General features: G+C 53.6%; 1 protein-coding gene across 1 annotated transcript; it reads right to left on the bottom strand.

The window, feature by feature from the left end:
- Window positions 1-1,063: 1,063 nt before the first annotated feature.
- LOC103816773 (cytochrome b5) lies at window positions 1,064-10,996 on the bottom strand. Its single transcript, XM_009090796.4, has 5 exons — window positions 10,817-10,996; window positions 4,391-4,519; window positions 3,917-3,943; window positions 2,617-2,648; window positions 1,064-1,733 (listed from the first exon to the last, which is right to left on the bottom strand). The coding sequence occupies exons 1-5, from the start codon at window positions 10,976-10,978 to the stop codon at window positions 1,643-1,645; spliced, it is 441 nt and encodes a 146-aa protein (XP_009089044.2). The 5' UTR covers window positions 10,979-10,996; the 3' UTR covers window positions 1,064-1,642.
- Window positions 10,997-14,203: the final 3,207 nt, after the last annotated feature.

The raw sequence follows: 14,203 nt of genomic DNA, 5'->3' as shown, positions 1-14,203 counted from the left end.
AGACCACTGCCAGGAAAAGAGAATTAGTCTAAATCCAGGTAAAAGTGCTACCTATGGAGAAAAGAGGTGTGTTTACAGCATCACACCTGCCCTGTTCCTCAGGCAAGCCTGGTGCTCCTGGATCCAAAACTAGCTGACCTTTGTGGAATTTTGCACTGCCCTGAACAACCTCAACTCAGCAGGGTGATATTGTTGCCAACATCTGCCTTCCAGCTTCAAAACCTTTCCTTAATACAAAATCCACTCTAAACTTCCCCAAACTGAGCTCATGGTTCTCAAATCTGTGTTACATGTGAAGCCCTGGCAGTACTCTTACTCCAAGGTTCCTGGCCTTCACTTTTAAAAAGCAGAGTGTAATTCTACATCCAAGAATTTCTTCTACACAACCTTTGGAGGACACGGTAGTTTTGTGGAAGAGAGAAGAATCCCCATAACCCATGGGAGGTTTTCACAGCAGGACCCCAGGGTATCACTGCCTTTTTTGCTGCAATCCAGGGGATGATCAGCTGTGCTGGAGATCTGGATTGGGAGTCAGTGTAAGTGGCACAGCCCTGCTGAAGGGCAGAGGGCACCAGGACACCACTTCCTTTTATTTAGCAGATCCCAAAGCCCCAGATCAGTGTGCTGGAAGAGCTGGAAAGGTTCCTGCCTGAGCACAGGAAGCAAACTGTGCACTGTCTGCACTTCAAGGCCAACTGCACAACACACAAAAACAGGGCAAGAGGGAAATACTCTCCTCTATTCCCAGACAAAACCAGCATTATCCACAATCCCAAATGGATTTTTTTTCCCTTTCCATTTTGGGAGAAGAGACCAGATTTAATTGTTTCCCCCATCTGGTGCACATTCACAGTACATAAGAATGAGTTTAGTTTCCCATACATGTGTCAGATCATGACCTCAGGGAGAAAGAAGAATCTGCATTTCCAGAAGCCACACGCCAGTTCCCACTGGCTTTGCCACGCACAGCACAAAACACCCAAACCAACCAGGATTCAGTATAAGTTGTTCACAGGATATACATTCCAAAGGGACAAGTACAAATATTACAAAATGAACGGAATCACTTTTAAAATCCATGTATTTGTTTAACCGTTAAAAACAGACAGGAACAGAAAGAGGTGGCCAAACCAACAACTCCGTGCCGCTCCAATTAGTGTTGCCCGCACGCTCTGGGAACGTGCTTGCAGAACCAAACTCTGGACATCTTTTCTGGCAAGGGCTGGAGACAACTGGCAGATGATTCCCAACTGTGTGAAGGGCTGAGGCAGAGCCACAGGCCCAGGGCAGCTCTTTCATGGTGTCTGGCTTAATGCAAAGGCATTGAGAGAAAAGGGTGTCTGGGGGTTACGTCAGAGAGCGAGAGAGAGCGAGAGAGAGCACGAGGGACACCACACCAAGGTCAGGGAATAACAGAAGTTCCTCCTTCCCTGCCACTGCAAGAGGGAAGTACGACAGATCTGTGGGTCCCAGAGTTAGGATAGAGTTTGGAATTAGCTTGGTCCCATGGATATCAACATCACTTGACAGACTCAGAGCTAAAAGCAAGGCAGGAAGGCTAAGGGCAGCAGAACTCCACGTGTTGCACATACACACTCTCTCTCCCTCTTTTCAGGCTGTCTGAGGCCCCAGCAAGGCCAGCTCAGGAGCTTTTCCCATCTGCCATGTAATAACGATACATTAAACCTAAGACCAGTGCTCCAAAGATGGGGATCAACCATGTCGACCAGAAACTATGGGGAGAGAAAAAGAAACAACAAACTAAAACGCACGCACCACAGAAACCAGAAGAAAGCATCCAGTTAATAATCCATTCCCAATATTCATCCCTTGTTACACATCCAGGGAATGCCTGGGAGCTGTACCCACAGGTTGGCCCCTGACCGTGGCCACAGCTGGGGCAGGCCCCACTGTCCTCAGGCACAGGCTCTGCCAGCCCCCACAAGAGGCCCAAGAGTGGCCTCGTGCCTTATAAAATAGCAGCTGAAGTTTCCAGCTTGGCACATCCAGAGACCAGTGGGGGGGGTTTGTTGTTGGTTTGGTTTTATTTTCCTTAAATAAGTCAGGCTGTAATTTGTGTTGTACAAACAGCACTGTTGACTCAAGGATGGCAACAGCTACAGCTGTGCCCCAGTAAATCTGCCTTGCTCAGGCTCCAGAGGCTCATTCTCAGCAGCCTCCTGAACAAAACCTTCTGCAGGAGCTGCAGGAGAGCAAGGCCCTGAGCTGGTTTTAAGGATTTTCAACGAGACTGGGCTGATCATGGTAAAATCCTCCAAAAACCCACCCATCACTGCGTTGTGCCACCCCTGGGCCCACAGCAACCACCCAAAAACCTGCTGTGGTTACAGAGATGCAGTCAGCACCATGCAACACCAGCACATGGGCCAGAGAATTCCCAACACTGGCATGCTGGTTCTGCCCAGCACAGAGCAGAGCCGGGCTCACATCCAGCAAGGGAGGTGCACACTCTGGCACTTGCTTTGGAGTATCTGCTTGCCAGGACACTGCAGTACATCCCCAGGGATTTGCCTGCCCTTTGGAGTTCATATGCAGCACCACAAACAGGGTCCCAACCCCTCCATTTCTCACTCTTATTTTCAGGAGATACTATACCTGGTTTGGCCTGAGGATGTCCTACTTGGATTCTGGAGGAGGAAAGAGTGAGTTAGCAGGGAAACAAAGAAACATTAAACATGTGCTAATAAGACAAGCCTGAACATGTGATTACAAATACGGAGGGAAAATAACCCTCCTCTCCCAAACACCCCCTGTCACCAGTGTGGATGTTTTTGGGGATGTTTGCTGTCATCTTCATGTTCTTTCCATCAATCCAATCGGTCCCACCCAGTCACCAGCTTCATGCTGGAACTTGCACCCCTCTCAAAAAAAGGCCTTACTTATTACATCACGGTTTTGGGGTGGTTTTGTGCTTCCCCCTTATTTATTTGTACATTAGTGATTCTCTCTCTTGCTGCCATTTTTAAATTACACTGGAACCTCCTTTACTACAGATGATGCGCTCTGGAGAGAGCCCTCAGCTGTGCGTAACATGCTGGACTTAGTGATCAGAAGAGAAAAACACTTTAATAAAGTATTTAACTCAGATCCAAGGGAGCTACTCTGATCATCACTGATTTCTGTGCACATTTTCAGCATGTGTTTATGAATTGGAGTTGAACGAAACAATAAATTTTAAGGTGAATATGTACACAATCACACAGCTCCATATCTAAGCAAAGGCTTCACCCAGCCTGAGTTATCCTCGATTTCTCTGCAGACAGTTCCCTTCTGGATTCCTGCTGCTCTGCAAGTGGTCCTGCTCAGAGGAACATCTCCTGAAAGCCTTCTTGAAGGCAGAGCTATGCCCTGTCCAGGCCTCCCAGCCCAGACAGCTGCAAAGCACATGTTTACCTCCCAGCTGGGATTCTATTTATTGCCTTTTCCCTCTCCCCATCCCTTCCAAAGGCATTTTTGCAACACTCTGCCCTGTTCTAGTCCAGAAGTACCTGAGTGTTAAGCAACACCACTGATCCCTGAGGCAGTTAACAGAGAATTCCTGTTTGCCAGCCAGCCCCTGTTGCTGTCTCCTGGCTCGGAGGGAACAACAAGAAAACCAGTTCCGTGGTCAGGACACAGCCAGAAATGCAAAAAATGGTGTGTGGCTCAAGGTGTGGAAAAAACATCACTGCTGCCAGCAGAGAAAGGGCACAAAAACTCACTTCCAATTTCACACTGAGGTGCCCACTGAGGTTCAGAACAAAAACAAAGGTAGAATTTGCTTGGGAAATTTATTTGCGTGTAGTTTGCGTAAACATAAAGCCACAAGCTCCACAGGAAAAAAGAGGGGGGAAAAGGCCTCCAAAAGACATGTGACATTAAATAAAAGCAGAAAACTGAAACACTGACAGCTTACCTTAGAACCTTCCTTTTCACGATCATTCTGTCAGGCGGAAAAAGAAGAAGAAAGAGGTAAGTGCTGACTTCAAAGGGAGGCTGCAGCCTTTATGAGGGAATTGTTCTGTACAAAGGTAATTGCCTGGGCTCAGTTTTCAAAGAAGTCCTTCCTTTGGCACCCAAAGGCAGGCAGAAAGGTGTTTGTGCCCCTGGGAACTCTCACCCTCCTGAGCTCTGAATTACAACGCAAAGGTGGATTATGCTTCCACCAGCTACAGAGGGAACCCATGAATTCAGCTTAAGTGCCCCGATTTAAATGAAGTGAGAAATCTGTTCTGAATGGTGGTAGGAGAAGACTAATTTAGTTCAGTTTCCCCAACAGAAACCCTGGACAACACAGGGACTGCCTGAGCCCCTCAACTACTGACTTATTTCACAAGATACACCCTGGTATATTTGTTTGGGGGTTACACTCACCGGAGGAGGCACTCACCGGGTGGACCTCTCCAATGTAGTACTGCTTCAGCATTTCCCTGGCATCTGTGGAATGTCCCACATCTTCAAAGCTCTCTGTGGCATCTCTGCCAGCTTGCTCAAGCAACACCTCTTCTCCACCTGGGTGCTGGAAGAGAAGAGTCCAGGTGAGCCAAGGGCTGGATGCAGAAAGGCAGTGAGGATGTCATCAGCCTTCCTCCCAACCCCACTGCTGGATGCCTCAAGCAACACTATCAATAAAATTTGCCAGAGGTTGAATTGTCCAGTTGTTCAGTTCCTCAGGAATTCACAGACACCACTGGAGAAAAGGATATTCTACTTCTTCAGGTACTACAAAAATGATGTTTGGCTGACTCTGCGCACAGGTGTGCAATACTGACCTTGATCCTGTGTGCAACCACCAGTGACATGGGGGGAGGAAATCACAAAGTACCACAAAAATTATACTGTTTAATATCATACACTGATTTCAGAAATCCAGAGCTACAACAGCCAAAGCCCCAGGGAGCTCCACAGCAGCAGTGCCACTGCTGTGGGTGGCAGCAGTCACAGCTGACTCTCAGATGGGATGAAGTGGCACAAACCCGGGTGTGGCTCTCTTGTCTCTGGTGGGCTGGGCTCTCTCCACTGTCAATGTCACAATTTCAGGAATAGCCTGGCAATGGAAAGCACTGACCACAGACCTAGCAAAGGCCAATCTCTTTACAGCCTGAGTGTGAACCACCAGCTAACCCAGTTACACCAATGAAGTGGTCACACATCCCAGGGCACTCACAGGGACTAACCCAGTTTTCCAGGACTTCAGGCAGCCAGCCCTGAATTGGGGAAGAGACGCTGGGCTACATTTCAGATCAAAGGACCAACACACCTGCTTCTCTCTGTCATATCCTTCTACTTCCCACAGACACAGAGCAGTTGCCACCCCCTCCCTTCCTTCAGTTCATCTGCTTTTGCTGCCAAAAGTCTGAATATTCCCTCCAGGCCATCCCACCTCGTACCAAACAGGGTGGACACAAACCAGCCCCCTTGGTGGCTGCGGTGGTTGCTGCAGGCAATCCTGCAATCCTCTATCAGAGCTCCTTATTTGGAATAAAGCCCTTTGTTGTCCAGATATGTCACCAAACCAACAAAGAGCTTCCTCAGGAGCCACAAAGGGCAAAGTGGAGGGACACAGTTTGTCACAGGCAGTTATCAAGTGGCTGAGCTGGGGCACCAGGTGAGGCTCCATGGCTCATTCCCTGTGTCCAGCTGCAGCTCTTCTGGCTGTCCCTTGTCCCACACCAACCCTCAGGCTCGCTTGATCCAGAGGAGTCAGATCAGGGACTGCTGGATTTTATCTGTTCTGTCCAGTCTCCAGCTAGGATTCACTGAAGAGCTGCCCATTTATCTAAGAGTTTCAGAGTAACTCCTTAAGGTTGCCTCACCAGAAATCTCATATTTCAGACAGAAAAAGACCTGCATTTTAAGCAGACAGCCTTCTTTTCCTAATAATTTACCCTACAAGGATGGACAAAACCCTGCAGCAAGAGGGAACGTGAAGTGGATCTTTCAGTGACATCCAGCCTCTCCACAGGCAAGAGACAAGAGGAAAGATAAAATTCAAGAGAGAAGGAGAACAGTAAAGTTCAGTCTTCTTTACATCTCTGGCTCTGAAGCCTTTCTATGCACTTGCTAAATCCACAATTATTTATTCGTGCACATCTGTCTTTCACTGCAATCTCCAAGACTAAAAGAAAAAACTTTCAAAATATTTTGGCATCTCCTATTTCTGAAGGGCTCTGTCCTCCAGACAGCACCGCTGCAGCCAAACAATTCCTACCTTGTCCTAGCCCAGCAAATGTAAACCCACACTATTTGTACAGGAAGTCACGGACTCTGCCACAAAACTGCCCAAATCTGCAGCTCAGCCGCTGCAGGAAAACATGGAAACAGTGTTGCAAACTATGGGGGGGAGGAAGACTACTTCAGGGGAAACAATGGCTGGAAAATGTCCCTTTCTGACAAGAAACAGCCAAAAGCAAACCAGAAGGAGAGAGGCGACAATGAAACTGGGTTCTCTGTGTCACTGGACCCTCAGCACACGCAGGGACTAAAAGTGGCTTGGAACTGAGGGCACACAGCAAAGGCCTCAAGGAGCACATCCCAAACTTCCACAGGGAGAGAGCCAGGAGTCCCCTCCCCACAAGCCCCAAGAACCTGTCTGCAAATGTCTGGCTGGGAACTGCTGGTACAGACCTGCTGGAGACACAAACGAGCTCAGCAGCAACACTAAGCTCCAGGACTAATTAGATCACTGTGTCAGGTAAGAGATAAGAACACCAGGTTGAGGAGGGGTGAAACCTTCATCCCTAGTGCTCAGAGCTGAAGAAATAAACCAGGAGAGGGAAGAGTTTTCCTGTGCAATAACCATGTACCAGCTCCATCCAAGCCAGAAGCAAGGACAAGCAGTCACCTGGAATGAGCCACGCATCCTGCACAGCACTAGTTGTGAGGCAGGGAAAAGGTTTTCCAAAAACACTTCTGCCAAGCTGGAGCAAGTCAGCATGAGGAAACTCAGACGTGCTCCTCCTTCTCTTGAAGAACACTATACTTGAAACCAGCTGAGCCATTTGGGTCAGGCTCCTTCCACCTGGGAACTGGAAATGGATTCCTGCACACTTATCATGGGGATCAGGAACGACAGCATGTGCTGAGACACGGAGCTGTGGGGGCTGCTGTGGCTTGTGGGCTCAGATAACAGACACGAGAGCTTCCTGGAGAAATGTGGATCTCCAGACTCCCCCAGTCATATGTGAAAATGGACAGAAACTGTATCCCTCCACCAGGACCATAAATAAGTCTCTTACAGATTGTGCACAAGTTAAAAGCTCAGATTTTGATACCGTTGTGGTGAGGTGTGAGCCTGACAGACCCCAGAGCACCTGCAGGAGGTGCAGCTGCCTCTCTCCACCCCCACTCACCCCAAGCACACAGCCTGCACGTGCTTATCTAGACCACTGCAACCAGGAGCAGTAACAGGTATCCTGGTGTGGTCCAGTTACCCAGATCTGGGACAAAATAGATCACCATAAGGCTCTCTTAAATTTTAAAGTAATCCCATTTCATTTCAGGCACTCACAGGCTCTCTGGAGCACAGGAGATTGCATCTCCCAGGAACACCTGCTGCACTTCAGCTACTGTCTTTGCACATCGCCTGGATTTGGTTCGTGTTCTTACAGTTCAGTAAATTTTGTTATGTGACAGATGTCTTGTTACTCCTATTACACAGAATGTGAACTGGAAACTTTAACTGGCCTACACTTCCAGCAGCACGCGGATTTCGGGTTGGCTGACCTGCAGTGTGTAATTTGCAGGAATTGTGAAGTCAAATTCAGCCTTTCAGCGATGACTTCTTCAGGATTGCACAACCCCACCCACAGAACGTGCCAGCACTCTCAGCAACGCCAGCCAGATCTGCGAGCAAAGGCCAGGAAGGGCAGCCACCAACCAGCCCCTGCTCAGTGACCACACGGCCAGGGGGACACGCGACAGGCCCTGAGCTCTGCAGCTCCAAAGCAGACAAGCACTGCTGGTTCCAGCACTCTGCAGCTCCAAAGCAGACAAGCACTGCTGGTTCCAGCACTCTGCAGCTCCAAAGCAGACAAGCACTGCTGGTTCCAGCACTCTGCAGCTCCAAAGCAGACAAGCACTGCTGGTTCCAGCACTCTGCAGCTCCAGAGCAGACAAGCACTGCTGGTTCCAGCACTCTGCAGCTACAAAGCAGACAAGCACTGCTGGTTCCAGCACTCTGCAGCTCCAAAGCAGACAAGCACTGCTGGTTCCAGCACTCTGCAGCTCCAGAGCAGACAAGCACTGCTGGTTCCAGCACTCTGCAGCTCCAGAGCAGACAAGCACTGCTGGTTCCAGCACTCTGCAGCTCCAAAGCAGACAAGCACTGCTGGTTCCAGCACTCTGCAGCTCCAGAGCAGACAAGCACTGCTGGTTCCAGCACTCTGCAGCTCCAAAGCAGACAAGCACTGCTGGTTCCAGCACTCTGCAGCTCCAAAGCAGACAAGCACTGCTGGTTCCAGCACTCTGCACGGGGCTCCCCAGCACTCCAGAGGGTAACACATACAAAGAGGATTTTTGGCAATAAATTAGGCCTTGATCTACACAGCTCCCCTGTGTCACCCTTGCCAGCAAGGGGTGTGCACAGCCCAGTGTTGTGTTAGCCACGCTGGCACAGCTCAACAGTGCCCTTTTTCTTCTCCCTCTCCCCTGTCCAAGTAAGTCTTTTTATGGCAAATGGGAAAAAGGGCCTGGAAAGGACAGAGTGAAATATCATCTCAGGGTGAAACACCATCTCAAGGTGACACTCAGGGCACTGCTAAACCTGGCTTGCTGGAGGGACTGAAGTGTTTTTCTGGGCTCACTTAAAATTCCAAAGGTGCCCCAAGGAGCAGGTCCCAGACTCCATCTTAGAGAACACTGAGGTGAAGACTCAACGTCCCTGCAGTGTCCCCACTCTGAATCACAGCAGAGACAAGTGTAAGACAAGATTTGCAGCTCCTGCAGCTGCTGTCCCAAGCTCTAGCTCATTCTGGCTCTTCCTATACTCCCACCAAGCATTTTCTTATTGAGAAACCAGCTGTGAATGCATTTTCCAAGTTTTTGCCTGGTCTTCCCTTCCATCTATTTAGCCTTTGAGCACCCACAACTCCCTCCCACCCAACTGTCCTGCTTCCACCTTGCACATCTCATCCCACCAAACTGCCCTGCCTGCAGAAAAGGAGGCTCAGGGGGGGATCCTTTGCTTGTCCACAGCTCCCTGCCAGGAGGGGACAGCCAGAGGATGGGGCTCTGCTCCCAGGGAACAGGGACAGGACAAGGGGAAACAGCTTCAAGCTGTGCCAGGGGAGGCTCAGGTTGGACACCAGCAGGAATTTCATAATGGAAAGGGTTGTTCATGGGCAGGGGCTGCCCAGGGAGGTTTGGAGTCCCCATCCCTGGAGGTGTCCAACGAACACCTGGAGGTGGCACTCAGTGCTGGGGACAAGGTGGGGATTGTAGGGATTGAGCACAGGTTGGACTCCATGGTCTGGGAGGGATTCTCCAGCCTGGACAATACTGTGGTTCGGTCATTTTCTGGACCAAGAAGAAACCAGATTGTGTCCAACTTTATGAATAAATACTGAGAGCTGCAGAGCAAGGCACAACCTCCAGCTGCCAGTGATCACCCCCTCCTGCCTGATGCACCTGTACCCTCTCCACAGCAGCTCTGTCACTGCACAGCACACAGGATTCAACCATGTGGGCCTGGAGGGAAACCAGAGTTGAATTCAGTCCAGCAGAGTCAACAAGCTGGAACAAGTGCATGAAGTGTCTTCTTTGGAGCTGGTTCAGCCCAACCTTTGTACATTGTCCTGTAAACGCCACAAAATCTCTGCTGTTACTTTAAACTGGGATAAACCCCTTAGAGATTTTCATAGAACCGCAGAATCACAGAATATTTTGAGTTGGAAGAGGCCCACAGGGATGATCGAGTTCAACCCCAGCCCTGCACAGACCCCCCCACAACCCCTCCCTGGGCATCCCTGGCAGCACTGGCCAAAGGCTCCTGGAGCTCTGGCAGCCTCGGGGCCATTTCCATTCCCTGGGGAGCCTGGGCAGTGCCAGCACCCTCTGGGGGTGATATCCACCCTAAATTTCCCCTAGCACAACTTCATGCCATTCCCTTGGGCGTTACTATTTTGTTACTGTTTATTCCCACTCCATTCCCAGCTCTCAACAGTCAGGACACCACTCTCAACCTTCTCAAAATCAGAAGACAAAAGCAGCGAGTCTTGAAGGACTTTTTGTGCCCACAGCCAAGAGAACTGGAGATTTGGCAGAAGCTGCATTGTTTGCAAAGCCCGGGTGCGAGGTCCCCTCGGGGAAGGCAGCAGAGTGGTGGCTGCGGTATCACTGTCACCTCCTCCTCCGAGTTCTGGGGTGCCCCCGCAGCCCTCACATTCAAAGTGCCCCGATCCCGCTCACCCTTCAAGATGCGGAGTGAGGCCCCGTGACTGAAGGAAACCTGCAGCTCCCCGGGACCTGCCTGAACAGATTCCCCGGGAACCCTGGAATTGCCTCAGAGGAGCCCAGCACAGCCCCAGCCTCCGGCTGCCCACCGCGACCCGCCCTCCCCTCCGTCCCCCGGCGGCAGAAGCGCGGCCATGAGGCCCGGCAGAGCCCGCACAGCCCGGCCCGGGGAGCTGCCCCCGGGACACCGGGACCGCCCAAACCCGGGCCGGGCCTGCTCGCCCCCTCCTCTCGCACCCGGCCCCGGCATCTCTGTCCCCAGGGCAGCCCCCGACCCTCCAGGGCCCGCCCGGCCCCACAGACCCCCCAGGCTCTCCCCGCTCCCCTCAGGGGCCGGGCCGGGCAGCCCCACTGCAGGCCTCACCTCCTCCAGGAAACGGGTGACATCGTAGACGCGCCCGTGGATCACCAGCCAGGCCTCACGGCTGGAGTTCCGCTTCGCCACCTCCTCCAGGGTGAACACGGGCGCGGGCCCGTCCCCCGCAGCCGCCGCCGCCGCGGCCTCTCCGCGCCGCCCGCCCTCCATGCTGCCCGGCGCGCCTCCGCGGAACGCGCGGCCTGACCAGCACCGGCCGCCGTAGCGATGGCGACGCCCTGTGCATGTTCCGTTGCGCTCGGGGACCAATAGGGCGCAAGCCCGAGGGGGGCGCTGCCGGCACAGCCAATGGGAGAGCGCGGCGGCCGGTGTGGGCCAATGGGGAGCGGCCGGGGCGAAAGGCGGGAAACGGCGCGCGAGCGTCGCCTCTGAGGCGGCACCGGGATAGGTGCCCTGAGCCCCGGCCCCGTCAGTCCCTGTCCCCCCCTGAGCTCCGGACCCGTCAGTCCCTGCTTCCCCCCTGAGCTCGCCGGCCCCGTCAGTCCCTGTCCCCCCTGAGCTCCGAGCTCCCCTGACTCGGACCTCCAGCCTGGGCCCGTCAGTCCCTGCTCCCCCCCTGAGCTCCGGACCCTCCCTCAGCCCCGGCCCCGTCAGTCCCTGCTCCCCCCTGAGCTCCGGACTCTCCCTTAGCCCCGGCCCCGTCAGTCCCCGCTCGTCCCTCAGCCCCGGGCCTGTCAGTCTCCGCTCCCCCCTCAGCCCCTGCTCCCTTCAGCCCCGGCCCCGTCAGTCCCTGTTCCCCCCTGAGCTCCGGACCCGTCAGTCCCTGTTCCCCCCTGAGCCCCGGCCCCGTCAGTCCCTGTTCCCCCCTGAGCTCCGGACCCGTCAGTCCCTGCTCCCCCCTGAGCTCCGGACCCTCCCTCAGCCCCGGCCCCGTCAGTCCCTGCTCCCCCCTGAGCTCCGGACCCTCCCTCAGCCCCGGCCCCGTCAGTCCCTGTTCCCCCCTGAGCTCCGGACCCGTCAGTCCCTGTTCCCCCCTGAGCTCCGGACCCGTCAGTCCCTGCTCCCCCCTGAGCTCCGGACCCTCCCTCAGCCCCGGCCCCGTCAGTCCCTGCTCCCCCCTGAGCTCCGGACCCTCCCTCAGCCCCGGCCCCGTCAGTCCCTGTTCCCCCCTGAGCTCCGGACCCGTCAGTCCCTGCTCCCCCCTGAGCTCCGGACCCTCCCTCAGCCCCGGCCCCGTCAGTCCCTGTTCCCCCCTGAGCTCCGGACCCGTCAGTCCCTGTTCCCCCCTGAGCTCCGGACCCGTCAGTCCCTGTTCCCCCCTGAGCTCCGGACCCGTCAGTCCCTGTTCCCCCCTGAGCTCCGGACCCTCCCTCAGCCCCGGCCCCGTCAGTCCCTGTTCCCCCCTGAGCTCCGGACCCTCCCTCAGCCCCGGCCCCGTCAGTCCCTGCTCCCCCCTGAGCTCCGTGTGTAACCCAGGATTTCGTGTGTTTCCAGCTCCTTGTTGTGCCAGGCAGCCCCGCTCCTGGCACTTTTCCAAACCAATGTCTTTCCTTCTAGATCCTTCCCTTTCCTTCTAGATCCAACCCAGTTCCAACGAGATGAGTTACCTTTGCTCAGATTGGTTCAGAGTTTCTAAAATCTACTTCACGGGTTTCTTAATAAGAGCCTTTGTGCTTCCTCCTCTCCATCTCTCATGCCTGAAGGGTTTCTCTGTGAGTTTTCAAAGAAATCTCATGACGACCCTCCTCCACATTTCCCTTCTCCGCTGTTCCACTGCTCCCTGGTTTTCTGTGGATCTCCACTGCTTTTCTAAGGCCAGAATGGTCCTGGAAGGGACCTTAGAGCTCCCCTAGTGCCACCCTGCCCTGGCTGGGACACCTTCCACTGTCCCAGGTGGCTCCGAGCCCCATGTCCAGCCTGGCCTTGGGCAGCCACAGCTGCTCTGGGAGCTGCTGTCCTGTCTGGTGCTCCAGTACAGAGCCTGCTGACCAGGGACCCTGGTGCTTTTCCTGCTCTGTTTCCTGCTCTAACTCCTCCAGAAGGATGTGACAGGCACGAGACCACGGCAACATGCAGATCCTGTTCCCTGGAATATTTTCTTTCATCTGTAATCACTTCATCAAAAGCCATAAATCAGTGAGGGGAGGCTCCAATGCACAAGCACGGCTGCAATTTGTGCCTTCCTGCCCAGTGTTTTGTTTGGCACGTGGAACTCCAAAGCTTTTCCTGAAAAACTGATGGTGACACCACAGGAGGACTCAGTGAAACTGGGTAGTGAGGCCACTGACATTCCTGGTCCTGCTTCCATCATCCCTGCCTCCTCTTTGTTTATTGGGGACGATTCAGGGAGCAAAGCAGTGGGTTCATTTTTGTATTTTCTCTGGAATTCACCATTCCAGGCTTGTTTTCCAGCCCTGGGTGCTGTTAACATGCTGCTGGCTAAGGCAGACCCTGAAGTGGTGCAGGAGGGAAGCCTGGATTGGGGTGCCAATGTTGTGCCCTCCCCAGCTCCAGAAACACGTCAGGAATTGTCACCTTGTCCAGCTCTGCTGGGGGATCACTGCTCTTGTGACATCTGTCATGTCACAACCCCAAACAAACCCTGCAGAGACCTTGGGATCTCACGGGAAGCAGATCTGCCTGGTAGGATGGGAGGGGATCTCCTGAACATCCAAAGGGATGACACCTTCACCAGAGGGCACTGGAGGAGGAGATGGCAGCCCAGAGGGACACGGGCAGGAGGCAGAAAGAGGAGCCATGGGGAGTTTTCCCAAGTGAAACCTGGCTTGGCCAAGGCAGGTGGCTCCCGAGTGGCTTTGTCCTGGTGTCTCAGAGAGGAGTCTTGCTTTGCTTCCCTTGGGAGACGACTCCAGGACTCTCCTTCCTGACCTTTGTGCAAAAATGAATGAAATTACTCAAAATGCTAAAACTTGTGCAGGGCCAAGGGGATCTGCTGAAGTGGCTGGCACATCTGCTTGGAGCCGGGTAGATCATTGAGCTCCCTGAAACCCACAGGATTTTCTGGCCAGGAGAGCAAAGGCAGCCTCTGAAGGGCTGTGGCAGGACTGGTCTCAGCTGCCCCTGGGGCTGATCGGCCCCTGCCTGGATGGAGGGGACAGGGCTGAAATCCCGGGGTCCCACCCTGGCACCTCCTCCTGCCTCTTGTGACAGAGAAAGAGCAAAACCACTTTGTCCATGAGTATTTCAGGTGGAAAAGGGTTTGGCCCAGAGCGTGGCCCTGGGTCAGCTCCCTCAGCCCAGGAAGCAGCTGTGGGCGTCGCATCCTTCTCGGCATTCCAAGCGTGTCCCGCTCCCACCCTGCTCCCCAGGGCAGTCCCCCCGTCCCAGGTGACCCTTCTGCCTCACACAGATTATTTTTATCTTCCTTTGTTTGCCAATAAAAATCCCTCCCAGTTTTTCTGTTTTCCGTCTGAC

The sequence above is a fragment of the Serinus canaria genome, chromosome 11 (assembly GCF_022539315.1).
Source record: "Serinus canaria isolate serCan28SL12 chromosome 11, serCan2020, whole genome shotgun sequence".
NCBI classification, from domain to species: Eukaryota; Metazoa; Chordata; class Aves; order Passeriformes; family Fringillidae; genus Serinus; species Serinus canaria.
The sequence above is the reverse complement of the archived record's forward strand: the minus strand, read 5'-3'. Positions and strand labels throughout refer to the sequence as shown.

What these genes read in the sequence shown, in the direction of transcription:
- LOC103816773 (XM_009090796.4), bottom strand. Translation starts at nt 10,978, where the DNA reads ATGGAGGGCGGGCGGCGCGGAGAGGCCGCGGCGGCGGCGGCTGCGGGG. An exon ending in ACATTGGAGAGGTCCACCCG is followed by an intron (nt 3,944 to 4,390) that starts GTGAGTGCCTCC and finishes TCCGCCTGACAG; the next exon opens with AATGATCGTGAAAAGGAAGG. An exon ending in GTGAAAAGGAAGGTTCTAAG is followed by an intron (nt 2,649 to 3,916) that starts GTAAGCTGTCAG and finishes TTCCTCCTCCAG; the next exon opens with AATCCAAGTAGGACATCCTC.